Source organism: Phallusia mammillata, chromosome 6 (assembly GCF_965637545.1).
Source record: "Phallusia mammillata chromosome 6, kaPhaMamm4.hap1.1, whole genome shotgun sequence".
NCBI classification, from domain to species: Eukaryota; Metazoa; Chordata; class Ascidiacea; order Phlebobranchia; family Ascidiidae; genus Phallusia; species Phallusia mammillata.
Window position 1 is genome coordinate 27,207,711 of NC_137257.1, and position 13,065 is coordinate 27,220,775.

Sequence of the window (13,065 nt, forward strand, 5' to 3'; positions counted from 1 at the left end):
AAAGATTATGTCTTTGTACGTATAACAGTGCCTATTGTTAGTAACAAACTGATAACTACCAGCATTTAATTTGAAAACTCTGTGGCACATAAATGGGATTTAACACATACACTGCATCCGGACGATAAAAAACAACTAATTTTTAATGCGATCACGGGCGGTTGCGGGCCATAGGTTGCCAATCATTGTCATAGAAGCTCCGCTTATGAAGCAATGCCATTATGAGGTAATGCTATCCTATATGCAAATGAACTTGGAGTGAAAATGCGAAGTCGACCGACATGTGAGGCATTCCAGGCACTCAAAAACCGCTCAACCATGAATAAAATATCTTTGCATCCACTGATAATTTATTTAGCTTATTTTTATGTTGTTATGTCGTCGCTACGAACGAACTAAACTTATTTAAACCAGACAAAAAAATAATGAATGACGGAAACAATAAATTGACTGATTTGGGTAAAGATTTTCAAAAATCTTTACAATTCGACGTGTGTTTGTTTTAAATCATTCATCACATCGAGTAGAAAACTTCGTGGTAAAAGATTTTATACGGGAGTGGCAATTTTTGTGGCTCCCAGTTGCTGAAACGAATGCGTTGAAATCATCAGTCGCAAACTGTGATTGTTTTGCTGCCAGTTTTCACTCAAAGTGTTAAAAGCGCCAATCAAATAATTGAAGAGTGCGCAGGAATGGCGGAAGAATACTTGCGGCGAGACGAAGCGTAAACTCCGCGGGTTGCAACAAACAAGCGAATCCTGATGGATCTTTTCAGCTTAAATCCCAGGTTTTTTTATTCACTTCTCACTTGACAAGTGATGACGTTACAAAATAGTGGCCACTGGAGGCGGTGCGGATCGCTCTGTGAAAACAAAGACTAGTTTAGGGAAGACCACCCACATATTATAGATGTTGGTGCTTTACAATCAAAACTGGCTGGTGGTTTAACATTTTTCCGACCACAACATTCCGCTTATTGCAAACCTATTGTTTGTGTTCAACTCCCAAACCCAGCAGCTCCTCCTAGCGTAATTGCGCTCCTAGTGGGTGTGGGGTCTGCAGGCTAAGATTGCGACAGCAAGATATTTGTTTCTCAATATAAATTTTCTGTAATGACATATTTGTTATGTGACAGCGAAAAAATGAACATTAGTGCTAAATAACCTGACAACTACACATGTGCGGAAGGAATCTTTTGCGACAGTGGCTTGGTAAACTAATCAAACATCTTGCCCGTGTCGAACGCATAATTATCTAATTTTGTAACTTTATCGCATCTACCTACCACCGCAAAACGAAAAAAATTAAAGGAAAACAAATTAATGAATCGTTGTGAAAACTGAGCTGTTTGGAAGAAGCGATTTCGTGCGCAGTGAAGCGGAACAGCCTGGTGAACATTTTGTTGTTTTGAGCATACCCAAAAATTATTGCTGAAAAAGTTAGTTTTTATGTGAAAGAATTGTGTTTATTACTCAATTCTGATTGTCTTAATGAATATATAGTAAATTTCTAACAAGTTAGTCAAAAATTATCATCTTTTTGTGTTGATATTATTACCAAAAGGAGCAGATTAAAATATTTATTATGTCTCATAAAAACCACGACACCAGAACTGAACTTGCAGAACTGGTGAAAAGGAAATCGGAAATTGCTGTGAGTGAAGTTGTTGTGTGTTGTGCAAATCCTCTGACAAGTTCTTGCTTATGTTGCATTATTATTAACAGTATGGGCTCCTCTAAAATGTGGAATCTGCACTTTAAAATTTAAACTATGCAACTCACAGACATTTTTATAAACTGTGAATTAGTGCAATGCTCATGCTCCAATGCAATGTTCCAGTTTCCTATCCAAACGAGTTGCAATGACACTAAGACTGGAGACGTTGTTATTTGTGTCTTTAGTTGAAAAAACTTTGCTTAGTGACCTGGTTGTTGTTGCATGTTGGTTAGAGTTCCTTCTTGAGAAATCTCGAAAAAATCGAGTCTCGATTCTCAAGAAATAAATTAAAACTTCTCGCGAGAAATTATATGTCGTGTATCACAAATAAAATGTAATTGCGACACCTCTTATTTCGTGTATTTTTCGTTTCAAGTCGCCCTGAGTCCGCACTGGGCACATTACTTTCTTTTTTTGCTCCCGCTACAGCGATTTTTAATGTGCGTTGCCGCTAAACTTTTACCTTTCCCAGCAGTAGTCACGCCTGGTTGCGTAAGATCTATAACAGTCGCTATGTTTTTTTGCTGGTTTGCTAGTGAATCACTACTAGAAGCGAAAAAGCATACAATCGGAAATTTTTTTGTTTGTTTTTGTTAAAAAATCCGCCTAAATAAAAATTTCGAGACCCTCAAGATTCTCGAGAAATGTATTTTTAATTTCTAGTTTCTCCAAAAACTAAAAAGTCGACAAATAAGGAACCCTAATGTTGGTACAGTGGGGGTACTTTTTTATTTTTAGTTTAGTCAGATCTCTTATTGTTTATTCTTACTTTGAACGTTACATAACAGCAGTAGTTCTTTCACAAAATAACCTATGTTGCAACAATACCACATGTTCATACACATGAGAAACTGAGAATTGTTGGCCCAAAATGTATTTGATAGGAAACCCAGTAACATGTAAACCAGAAAATATTTCTTAACTTTGGATTTTGCATTTGCAAGAGATGCTTGTCGACTTATGATTGAAAAGTTTAATCTTCCACCATGACTTAAAAATATATATATACTTTACGTACACGTTTACAATCATTGTAATATTTTTATCCTGGATGTTTCAGGATACGCTTGCAACGTTGGAAAGACAAATTTATGCATTTGAGGGAAGTTATTTGGAAGACACTCAGCTTTATGGAAACATTATACGAGGATGGGACCGATACCTGACAAGCAACAAGTATGTATGAATGATTGGGAAACAAAGTTGAATTTGACTGTAACTTTTATTTTGCTCACATAAAACACATTGTTATTGTGGTTGTATATCAATTGAACATATAAATCAATATAAACATTAAATCTTGTGCCTGAAAAGGGGTGTTTGTAAAGCTTTACTGTTTTGTACATATATTGCATTAAGGTGAAGAATTTATCTGTGAAGGGATTAAACACCTAGGGCAGGGGTTTCCAACTTGAAAACACCGCCGTCCCAATTTTGGTTTTGAAATATCCTCGCGTGCCAACATTTGGTACTTTTTCCAAACCATGTCTTAAACGTCTTAACGGTATGGGCTGAATCCGAAAATTTTGTCAATATGTAAAACCCTTGTAATTAATTAGAAAAAAAATATGTCATCCAATACGAGTTAACTTGTTTATGATTCTTCAGAAACCTTTCATTCCGTTTATGCGACACAAGAAACGACCAAGTTAATTATTGGGTTTGTGTAACCTTGATACTGATATCTTCACTAAATTTAGAACAAAGGCAAGAAGAATCAATAGACAAAAAAATAATTGCCCGACAAATCCTACTGTTTACGCTTGAATGTGCAAAAGCTTGCGTGCCATTTTTAAATACTCTGCGTGCCACTTTTGGCATGTGTGCCAAGTGTTGGACACCCCTGACCTAGGGTTTTAGATGTTACTCTCTTTTAATTTTGCATTCTGAAATTGAGACAAATTTAGACTAGACTTGTCATTTGGGTGCTGTTCACGTTAAGAAATCGGACAAATATTTTTTCAATATACTGTTTGTCGAAACACGAAAAGCAAGGGTCACAATTTTGCTTTCAAATAATACTCTGTCACCCTTTATAACATCGATCGTTTTGCAGCTATTTCCGGCTTGGTGAATATTTTAGCGCAATTATGCTGCTCGATGTGTTTCACCTCACAATATAACTTTAACTCAATTAAACCGTTTGCAGAAACACGAACAGCAAAGGTGACAGAAGAAACAGGAAATTTAAAGAAGCTGAAAGATTGTTTAGTAAATCATCAATTACTTCAATGTCTGCTGTCAGTGGGTTAATGGATTCAATCCGAAAATCAACAGGTGAGCTGCTTACCGTGATTCTTGTTTTGTACGAACTGTTAGGACATTACCGAGCATCGCAGTTTTTGGTGCTCGGCTGAGCAGTTGCACAAACTGACTCAAGCAATAAATTTGCATATTCAAACCCTGCTAACATAAAACATGTACTTCTTGGGCCTGTACGCCTTAGAAGGGACCTTGGAAAGCTACAAAACTAGCAGAGATTTGAGAATGTTTGTAACGTCACAACGCACAGAGCATGCTCGGCTGAGCATTAAGCATTAATGTGAGAAGCTTGGTGTTTGTCGAAACAGAACATTTGCAATTTCGGCCCATACCTACAAACTGTAAACTAATTTATGTTTTTTTTCCCACAAGGCCAAGATGATAATGACGAAAAAAATGAGAATAATTCAGACTCGTTAAGAGACAAAAAAGTGGATGAAAATGACGGGGATAGCAGCAATGGAACCGAGGGTTCTTCAAGGTATAATGAACATTTGGAGATAACCCATAATGTCCTGCTAACAATAAGTGACTGTTAACAGTCGGTCTGAGACACCTAAACCACCACACACCCCAATCAGTCGGAAAAACAGTGGAAACATTTCAACTCCTGCCAGCTCCTCAAAAGACAAGAAAAGGAAAAACAAACCATATCCAGGGTATGGACTTGATTTTTATGTGCCTTACTCTTGACTTTTGTGAGAAACATTTTCTAGGTAGAAACTATTCATGGTTTGAAATTATTCAGCCAAGCATAGTTTTTTTTTATGTGTTCAAAATTGGTTAAAACAATGCTTTTTGTGTTTTTTTAGAAGTAAGAATCCAAGCAAGAATGGAAAGAAATTTAGATCAGTAAGTATCAAGAATCATTTTCTTGCTTAAAACTGAGGATACCATTACATCGGCGAAATCGATATGATTTACATTGCAAAACCAAAAACACAGATTGATTTAAGTGTAATGAAATGTTCAGTTTACTATGGTTATCCATAACTGGAATTGTTTGTATTGAGTTGGTTCATGACGATTTCTGCACAGTTTTGTATCAAAAATCCTTCTACGAAGCATAATACCTGTTTAAATCATGAATGTTTTGCAGAGTGGAACGTGACCGACTGCTTTTATCGACTGTTTGGTATTTGTTGATTTTTATCCAAGCGTGGGAGTATATGGCGATGCTGCTGCAAAAATAAATTGTCTAAACTCATACGCTTAATTTTGCTGTAAGTAGTGAAGGCTTCAAATGAAAGGGTTGTATTATTTTATTAAACTCTCCCAGGACTGAGGGATTGAACAGAAAGGCAATGAAACAAACCAAACTAACTATGATTGACCATGCAGCATGCTTTCATGACATCATGCTTTCCATTACAAAACATTTCAAATGTGAAAAAGTACAGGGTTACATCATGAAAAGAACAAGTTCAAAAATTTTGATTTCCTTTAATGTTCACAGGCAAAGTTAAATTGTTGAAAGTTAATTTTCTGCATCAGGCTCAGGAGTGTCTTGAGCTACACACTTTTCCTCTCCATCTTGACATGAAACTTCTTCTTTCATTGATTTCCCATCTGTGCTCTGCATGCTTTCCTGGGGTGTTAGCTCTTCCTCAGTCATGGCTTCGTTGTTTGGTTTCATATCCTTGTCACAGCTTGCAATATTTGAGGATTGATCACTGGCTTGTTCAGGGGGTGACTGATCCCTGTTTGTTGAATCAGATTCACTTTTATCTGCATCTTCTGTTTCTGTTTGATCGACTTCTTTAGATGAAGGAGTTTCAGAGTTTTCCTCACACACCGGCTTATCTGTGCTCTGGACTGAGTCTGTTTTTGCTTTCTCATTGTCTTGTGTTTGTGCGCCATCTGGGGTTGGGGGTTCTGTCACATTTTCCTGTTTGTGCTGATTTTCTTCGAGGGTCGGCGATTCTACATTAGGGTTGGGGTCTTCAACTTTTTCTGTAAAAAAATATAATAACAGCCTTATGAAGCTTTATATATATTTTTTTTACTTCACACTTTTTTCCCACCTTGTGTGTCGAGTTTCTTAGCTGCTTTTTTGTTTTCTTTTTTCTTTGTTGCCTTCGCAGTCGTTGGGGCTTCTCCACCCAGCTCACGGACTTTCTGGGTCAACATGTTTCTCTCGGTCTGTAGAGCTCGACTGAGTCGCTCAAGTCTCGCTTGTTTCGCTTCCAGTTGCTGCGTCTGGGTGTAATAATGTCACCAGGTTAGATCACATGAACCACTCCACACCAGGGGAAGCACTCACGTAGTCAACGGTCTCTGCGAGGGCTTTCGTGGCGTCCTCCCACTTTTTCTGGATCTTCATTCTCTCTTTTTCCGCTTGTTTCAACTTTTTTCCCATTTTATCCATCTCAGTACGGTAGGAGGTAAAAATCTCGTTGCTTTTTTCCAACGTGGATTGAAAGTCCTCAAACTTGTCTGAGTAATAATTGAGCTGAAAAACAAATTAGGTTATTATTTTTTAAACATTACAATGTGGTTGCTATTATTTACCTGAGCTCTAAGTTCCTTTTCTTGTTTGAGTTTATTTTCGTAAAGTTGATTTCTCTCTAAAAGTTGCTCGAGAAGTTTTTTCTTCTCGGCCTGATCTTGTTCTTTCTGTTCCGCTTGAACGAGGATGGTTCGTTCAAGTTCTTTCGACAACAGTTTATCCTGCATCTCGTATTGCTTCAACAGCTTTTGCATTGCCTAAAATAATTGTTGGTTATAAATGTAGGTTCTACAGAACCATCTCATAAAATTTTGTGAGATCAGTGAATCAGTTAGCATTACTGGTTACTGTCAATGGACATAACACCAACCTCCTCACGATTTTTATGGTAAGCAACAATCTCATTCAATTTTCCTCCCATCTTTTCATTCTCGGATTGAATTTGTTTGCTTCCTTCCACAGCGTTTCTCATTTGACTCTCAATTCGATTCACCGTCGTCTAAACATTTACTGGGTGAGAAACATGGCTCGGCATAAAAACACAAACTAAGCACAAACTTGGAAGTTTGCAGCCATTTCTTGTCGCAGAGTGACCTCCTCCATTGATTTGCGAGATTGTTCTTCCTGTTTATGAACAAATAGTTGTAGAAAGATTTATGATTTACAACGAGCAACATTACCTGGAGAGCTTTGTTCCTCTTCTGCAATTCTCTGGCCAGGTTTTCAAGTTTTCCTTTAGCAAGGACGGCCTTGTTGCTTTCAGCTTGAAGTTGTTCCTTTTCTTTAACAGATTGTGACTAAATACCGAAAACAAGAATAAAATCTAGTACAGCAAAACCATAATCTTCAGTTTCAAACCTGTTTTCGTTGACTTATTTTCAGTTGCTTTTGCATAATTTTTTGTTGTTCCAGCAAATCCGCGTACTTCTTGCATAGCGCAGCAATTTTTTCTTCTGGGCTTTGCAAACTATTTAAAGCTTGCATCATTAAACTAATGTCCTTTCCTGAGTAATGTAAGAAGGGAGTTTAAAACAGTGCATCCAAAGTATGAATTTAACAGATGCTTCACCTAGCTTTACTTTAGGCTTCTGCTTTAATCCATTTTCTCCAATGAAGTCATCTGGGATGGGGGAAGGACTTCCAGATGATGATTCATCTCTTGGCGTGCTAGAAGCTGAACTCGAATAACTTTCAATGCTGCTGCCAACTAAAATTAAACATGTATACAACAGTTGACTTAAAAAAATATCTGCTTCCCTTTACATTTAAATAATTATATTTTACTGAACTTTTGTACGAAATAAGCACTGAAAGCAAACCAACCAGCAATAGGTGGTACGTCTTCACGAGGTGTTATAGGGGAACTTTCAGTTGAAGTTGGTGGCTTCGTATTCGTACTTTCGGGTGTTTTCGGACGTTCCAAATTTGGTCCATCTACTTCTGTGCTTTGCGCACAAGCATCAGTGTTGTTTGCAAACGTTGGCTCACCCATTGCGCATCAAAACAAATCCTAACTGTTCGAATGTAAAAGTTGATACTGAACAAATATTGTGCTATCTGCCTGACAACAGAAAAAAACGTTTCTGTTTCAAAGTTTCAACGGACTTTTCCCAAACCGCAACTTCGCACGTTGTATCCAATCACTGGAGCGAATATTCACGTATTAAATGTTTTTGTTGTGGGAAACAAACGTGTTGAACATATTTGGGTCAACAACAATTATTCAGAACGACTTTATTTCGTTTGTGTAGGTTTGAATTAAGTTTTATTTGTTTTTGTTTGTGACAAGATAATAATGTTGGCTAATGTATACAAGTCGTCGCAATACATTAATTTCTACACAGCAATTTCATTTGTTCATTTTGTCCGCATGTTGGTTATAAAAATCATGCTTGTTCAACGAGAAAGTTTTGACATGTTTACTGTTAAGCAACATAGCATCATCACATTTAGCAAGTGGGCGAAAAGAAGTTGGTTGACAATTGACATGTTGTGAAACATGCGTGTCGGTGTGCAATGTAACGTTGGGGTCTGGTGTACTTTCTTGACCAAACGCAATAACTTCCGAACCCTATGACGTAACCTTACGATATTGATATATAATGAACTACGTCATAACCCGGATACGTCACACACATAATGACGTCACTATGACGTCATCATAAAATTTTACAGGCCTTCTAAAAAACACCGTTTTGTGAAATACTCATCGTAGCGAGCCCAAACTTTATACATGACGTCATCACACCTTCTGATGACGTCATGCAAAAAATGACGTCAATCGCTCATCATTAACACAACTTTTTTACATCTTAAACTAAGTTAACCCTGTGACGCGACCAACGCAATCACAACAGTCGCGTCTCTGCCGTAAAACAGGAGTTAGGTACACTCCCGAAATAATATTCAAAATGGCGATGATGAATGATTGCATCCAAAGCAAGAAACCGTGCATGGAAATGCGTGTTCATATGGTTCCACCCGCGCGTGATCATACTGACCCAATTACAAGTCACCAACAGCGGTAAATCAAATGAACAATAATATGTGGAGATGTGAATTGCGATGCCCAAAAAGAATATTGCAAAACATTGGATCAGGTTCGATGGAAAAGGCAATTCTTTACAAAGCGACAATCCCGATATCGATGGAAAGGCCCACCCCTCCTCTCGACCTTGCACCCCCTCACTTTGCCCTCCCAAGTACGTGCGCCACCCAGCGATTGTATAAACAAAGGAGGTTTTCGTCTTATTGTGACGTCACAACGGATTATGGGACCGCGTTCGATGGAAAGAGTAATACTTCTTGATAGTTTGTACAAAATTTCGAATTGATACCTCAAAGGGTCTGTCGTTGAGAGCTGCCCCAAGGGGGGCACCTCGAAGTGACGTAATCCCAGACTTTAACAACGTAAAAGGCCTATGCTTGCACCAAGTGTACTTTCTTGACCAGAATTCGCGAGCCCACTACGCAAATAGTAGAGCGCACAGAGCGACAATCCGGGTACCGTTGGAAAGGTCTATCCCTCCTCTCGACCTTGCACCCCCTCACTTTGCCCTCCCAAGGACGTGCGCCACCCAGCGATTGTTTAAACAAAGGTGATTTTCGTCGCATTGTGACGTCACAACGGATTATGGTAAAATTATGGGACCGCGCTCGATGGAAAGAGTAATACTTCTTGATAGTTCGTACAAAATTTCGAATTGATACCTCAAAAGGTGTGTCGTTAAGAGCTGCCCCAAGGGGGGCACCTCGAAGTGACGCAATCGCAGACTTTAACAACGTAAAAGGCCTATGCTTGCACCAAGTGTACTTTCTTGACCAGAATTCGCGACCTTGCAAAGAGCCTGGAGCGACAATCGGGGTATCGTTGAAAAGGTTGATCCGCATTCTCGGTCTTGTACTTTCACCACATGGTTGTTGTTTTGATGTCTTCTGGTTTTGTTTTCAATACAAAAATATTGCCGTAGCTAGTTTTTCCCACTGTGAAATCTTTAACTCAATAAGGTAATTATCGACCAGATGCGCGACGCCCGTTTTAGATACATTGTAACAAGAGTTTAAATCTTAGTTACGTTTTATTGATGAAACATGACCAGTTACGCCAATTGTCATTATTTTTGTTCTTTTATCTACCGTGATGCCGTATGCAGAGGCTCAGTAATTAACATTTTTGTCCAAAAATTAAGCAAATACGCTTGCGGTCCCCTTTGTGTAATTACGCTGCACACTGCTGTGCTTTTGCTGATGTTCGTGATTAGGCTAGTTGAAGGTGTAGTTCTTTGTGTTAGGAGAGTTTACAGTTTACATTTTGCGAAAAGTTTATTGTAAAAATTAAAAGCGATCGCTGCTTTGATATGTTGTGTTTATCCACAAACTACAAGTAAAGCAAGACAATTTTGTTTACATTTAGTTGTGGACGTTCAACAGGTGAAAAAGATGAAAAATGTTGACACTTATGTGAAGATAAAAACAGGTATATGTTATTTTTCAACGGAGAAAAGCGGAAAAATATAGTATTAATCAGAACACCTTGGTGCTTTATAGAGCGTTAATTATAATTAAAACGTAGCGTGCGTCACGAAACTGCACGACAAGGGAAATCTAAATTAGTCAATTATAAATTTGTTTTGAAGCTTGTAGCAAACGCGAGTCGGTCGTTAACGTTAGGCCTGTGGGCGTACTGTCGATTTAAGAAACAGTTTCGGATAACAAAATCATCGGACCAAAGTAAGCTTATGTCGTTAGTTTGTTGTTGTATTCGCCGGTAGAAAAATGGTTCCGAAATTCCCTCAAAAGCTACATCTTTTACAAAGTAAAATAATGACGTTCTTTAAACATCAGCTGAAAACAGATTCCGGCAACAACTACTGAGACCTATTTAAAACGATGGATATAGTCTATCTGTAAAAATGTTGGCGCGTAGGGCTTATGGGGAAGTGGGAAAGGTAAATTCATTGAAACTGCCTTGTTTGGTAGTGTTTGCAGCTTTAACTGAGTTTTTTGGCTGTTGGTGCAAATAAGTAACGTCTGATAGGACATGAAAACGCAGTCAATGTAGGTTTTGTCGCTCAAAAAAACAAGGAAGCATCTTATTTTTATAAATGCACAACGCACATTACTAATTTTAACTGGAAGAAGCAGACGGGCTGTAAAAAAATTAATCAAAAGATCTTGATTGTTGCCAAAATAACACAAAAAATGCTGAAACAGACAAGCGGAAACAAATACTGTTTGCTACAGAGTATCACGTGTAAGCAGGGTTACCATACTGTCCTCATTTCGCAGATTTGGCCTTATTTCGAAGGGTAATGTCTTGGAAAAAACAAAAATTTTGTCCTTACTTGTAAGACCTTGTGACCCTATTTTGTCTTGTTTTGACAATTTGTGGATAATGTCAAAACCCTCCTACAAGTAAAAGTAAACCAAGATTGTTATGACAAAAATATGCCGTGTAGTATATCATGGCTCGTATAAATGCAAAGATTTGTTTAAAAACCTATATTTCGTTTCGCCAAAAAAGCCATAGTGTGTTTTGTTACTTTTTAAGCCATATTGCGGTTATATTTTATTCTGGGGTCCATGTCGATTGGAACCTTGCGTATAAGCAGGGTTGCCATACCGTCCTTATTTCTAAGATTTGTCCTTATTTTTAAGGGCAATGTCTCAGAAAAATGTATTGTCCTTATTTCTAAGAAATGTCCTTATTTTTGACTGTAGTCCTTCTTTTGTCTTATTTTCAACAATTATGAGTCAAATCCCTGCTACAGGTGAAAGTAAACCTAGACCTGAGCTGTTGTGAGATGCACGAAACATTTTCTACGAACAAGGGGTTGGTGGAACAGATTGTTTCTGGCCAAAATATTGCATATGTTATGTCATGGCTCGTATAAATGCAAAGATTTCTTCACAAACGCTTGCTTTGTTTCGTATGAAAATTTGATTTTTGCGGTTGTCCTTATTTTTGGTTTCAAGTCGATGGCAACCCTGCGTATAAGTCAATAAATTTAAACGAAAAAGAATGAAAACACAAAAAACAAAATCTATTTTTTGAAAGAAGATTTTGTACGAACTATCAAGAAGTATTACTCTTTCCATCGAGCGCGGTCCCATAATTTTACCATAATCCGTTGTGACGTCACAATGCGACGAAAATCACCTTTGTTTAAACAATCGCTGGGTGGCTCACGTCCTTGGGAGGGCAAAGTGAGGGGGTGCAAGGTCGAGAGGAGGGATAGACCTTTCCAACGGTACCCGGATTGTCGCTCTGCGCGTTCTACTTTTTGCGTAGTGGGCTCGCGAATTCTGGTCAAGAAAGTACACTTGGTGCAAGCATAGGCCTTTTACGTTGTTGAAGTCCGCGATTGCGTCACTTCGAGGTGCCCCCCTTGGGGCAGTTTTAACGACACACCTTTTGAGGTATCAATTCGAAATTTTGTACGAACTATCAAGAAGTATTACTCTTTCCATCGAGCGCGGTCCCATAATTTTACCATAATCCGTTGTGACGTCACAATGCGACGAAAATCACCTTTGTTTAAACAATCGCTGGGTGGCTCACGTCCTTGGGAGGGCAAAGTGAGGGGGTGCAAGGTCGAGAGGAGGGATAGACCTTTCCAACGGTACCCGGATTGTCGCTCTGCGCGTTCTACTTTTTGCGTAGTGGGCTCGCGAATTCTGGTCAAGAAAGTACACTTGGTGCAAGCATAGGCCTTTTACGTTGTTGAAGTCCGCGATTGCGTCACTTCGAGGTGCCCCCCTTGGGGCAGTTTTAACGACACACCTTTTGAGGTATCAATTCGAAATTTTGTACGAACTATCAAGAAGTATTACTCTTTCCATCGAGCGCGGTCCCATAATTTTACCATAATCCGTTGTGACGTCACAATGCGACGAAAATCACCTTTGTTTAAACAATCGCTGGGTGGCTCACGTCCTTGGGAGGGCAAAGTGAGGGGGTGCAAGGTCGAGAGGAGGGATAGACCTTTCCAACGGTACCCGGATTGTCGCTCTGCGCGTTCTACTTTTTGCGTAGTGGGCTCGCGAATTCTGGTCAAGAAAGTACACTTGGTGCAAGCATAGGCCTTTTACGTTGTTGAAGTCCGCGATTGCGTCACTTCGAGGTGCCCCCCTTGGGG

At 38.8% G+C, this 13,065-nt stretch overlaps 2 protein-coding genes across 2 annotated transcripts; one reads left to right on the forward strand and one right to left on the reverse strand.

The window, feature by feature from the left end:
- The first annotated feature begins 1,476 nt into the window (after positions 1–1,476).
- On the forward strand, positions 1,477–5,185 carry LOC145233300 (uncharacterized). The gene is made up of 7 exons (XM_080098011.1): positions 1,477–1,653; positions 2,777–2,892; positions 3,866–3,993; positions 4,351–4,459; positions 4,521–4,637; positions 4,791–4,830; positions 5,078–5,185. Exons 1-7 carry the CDS (start codon positions 1,585–1,587, stop codon positions 5,087–5,089), a joined length of 591 nt encoding a protein of 196 aa, XP_079954137.1. The 5' UTR covers positions 1,477–1,584; the 3' UTR covers positions 5,090–5,185.
- A 37-nt stretch (positions 5,186–5,222) lies between these two features.
- LOC145233287 (beta-taxilin-like) lies at positions 5,223–8,032 on the reverse strand. The gene is made up of 10 exons (XM_080097987.1): positions 7,751–8,032; positions 7,497–7,634; positions 7,286–7,431; positions 7,108–7,224; positions 6,986–7,051; positions 6,798–6,926; positions 6,490–6,684; positions 6,242–6,430; positions 6,003–6,177; positions 5,223–5,931 (listed from the first exon to the last, which is right to left on the reverse strand). The coding sequence occupies exons 1-10, from the start codon at positions 7,917–7,919 to the stop codon at positions 5,456–5,458; spliced, it is 1,800 nt and encodes a 599-aa protein (XP_079954113.1). The 5' UTR covers positions 7,920–8,032; the 3' UTR covers positions 5,223–5,455.
- Between the last annotated feature and the right edge of the window lie 5,033 nt (positions 8,033–13,065).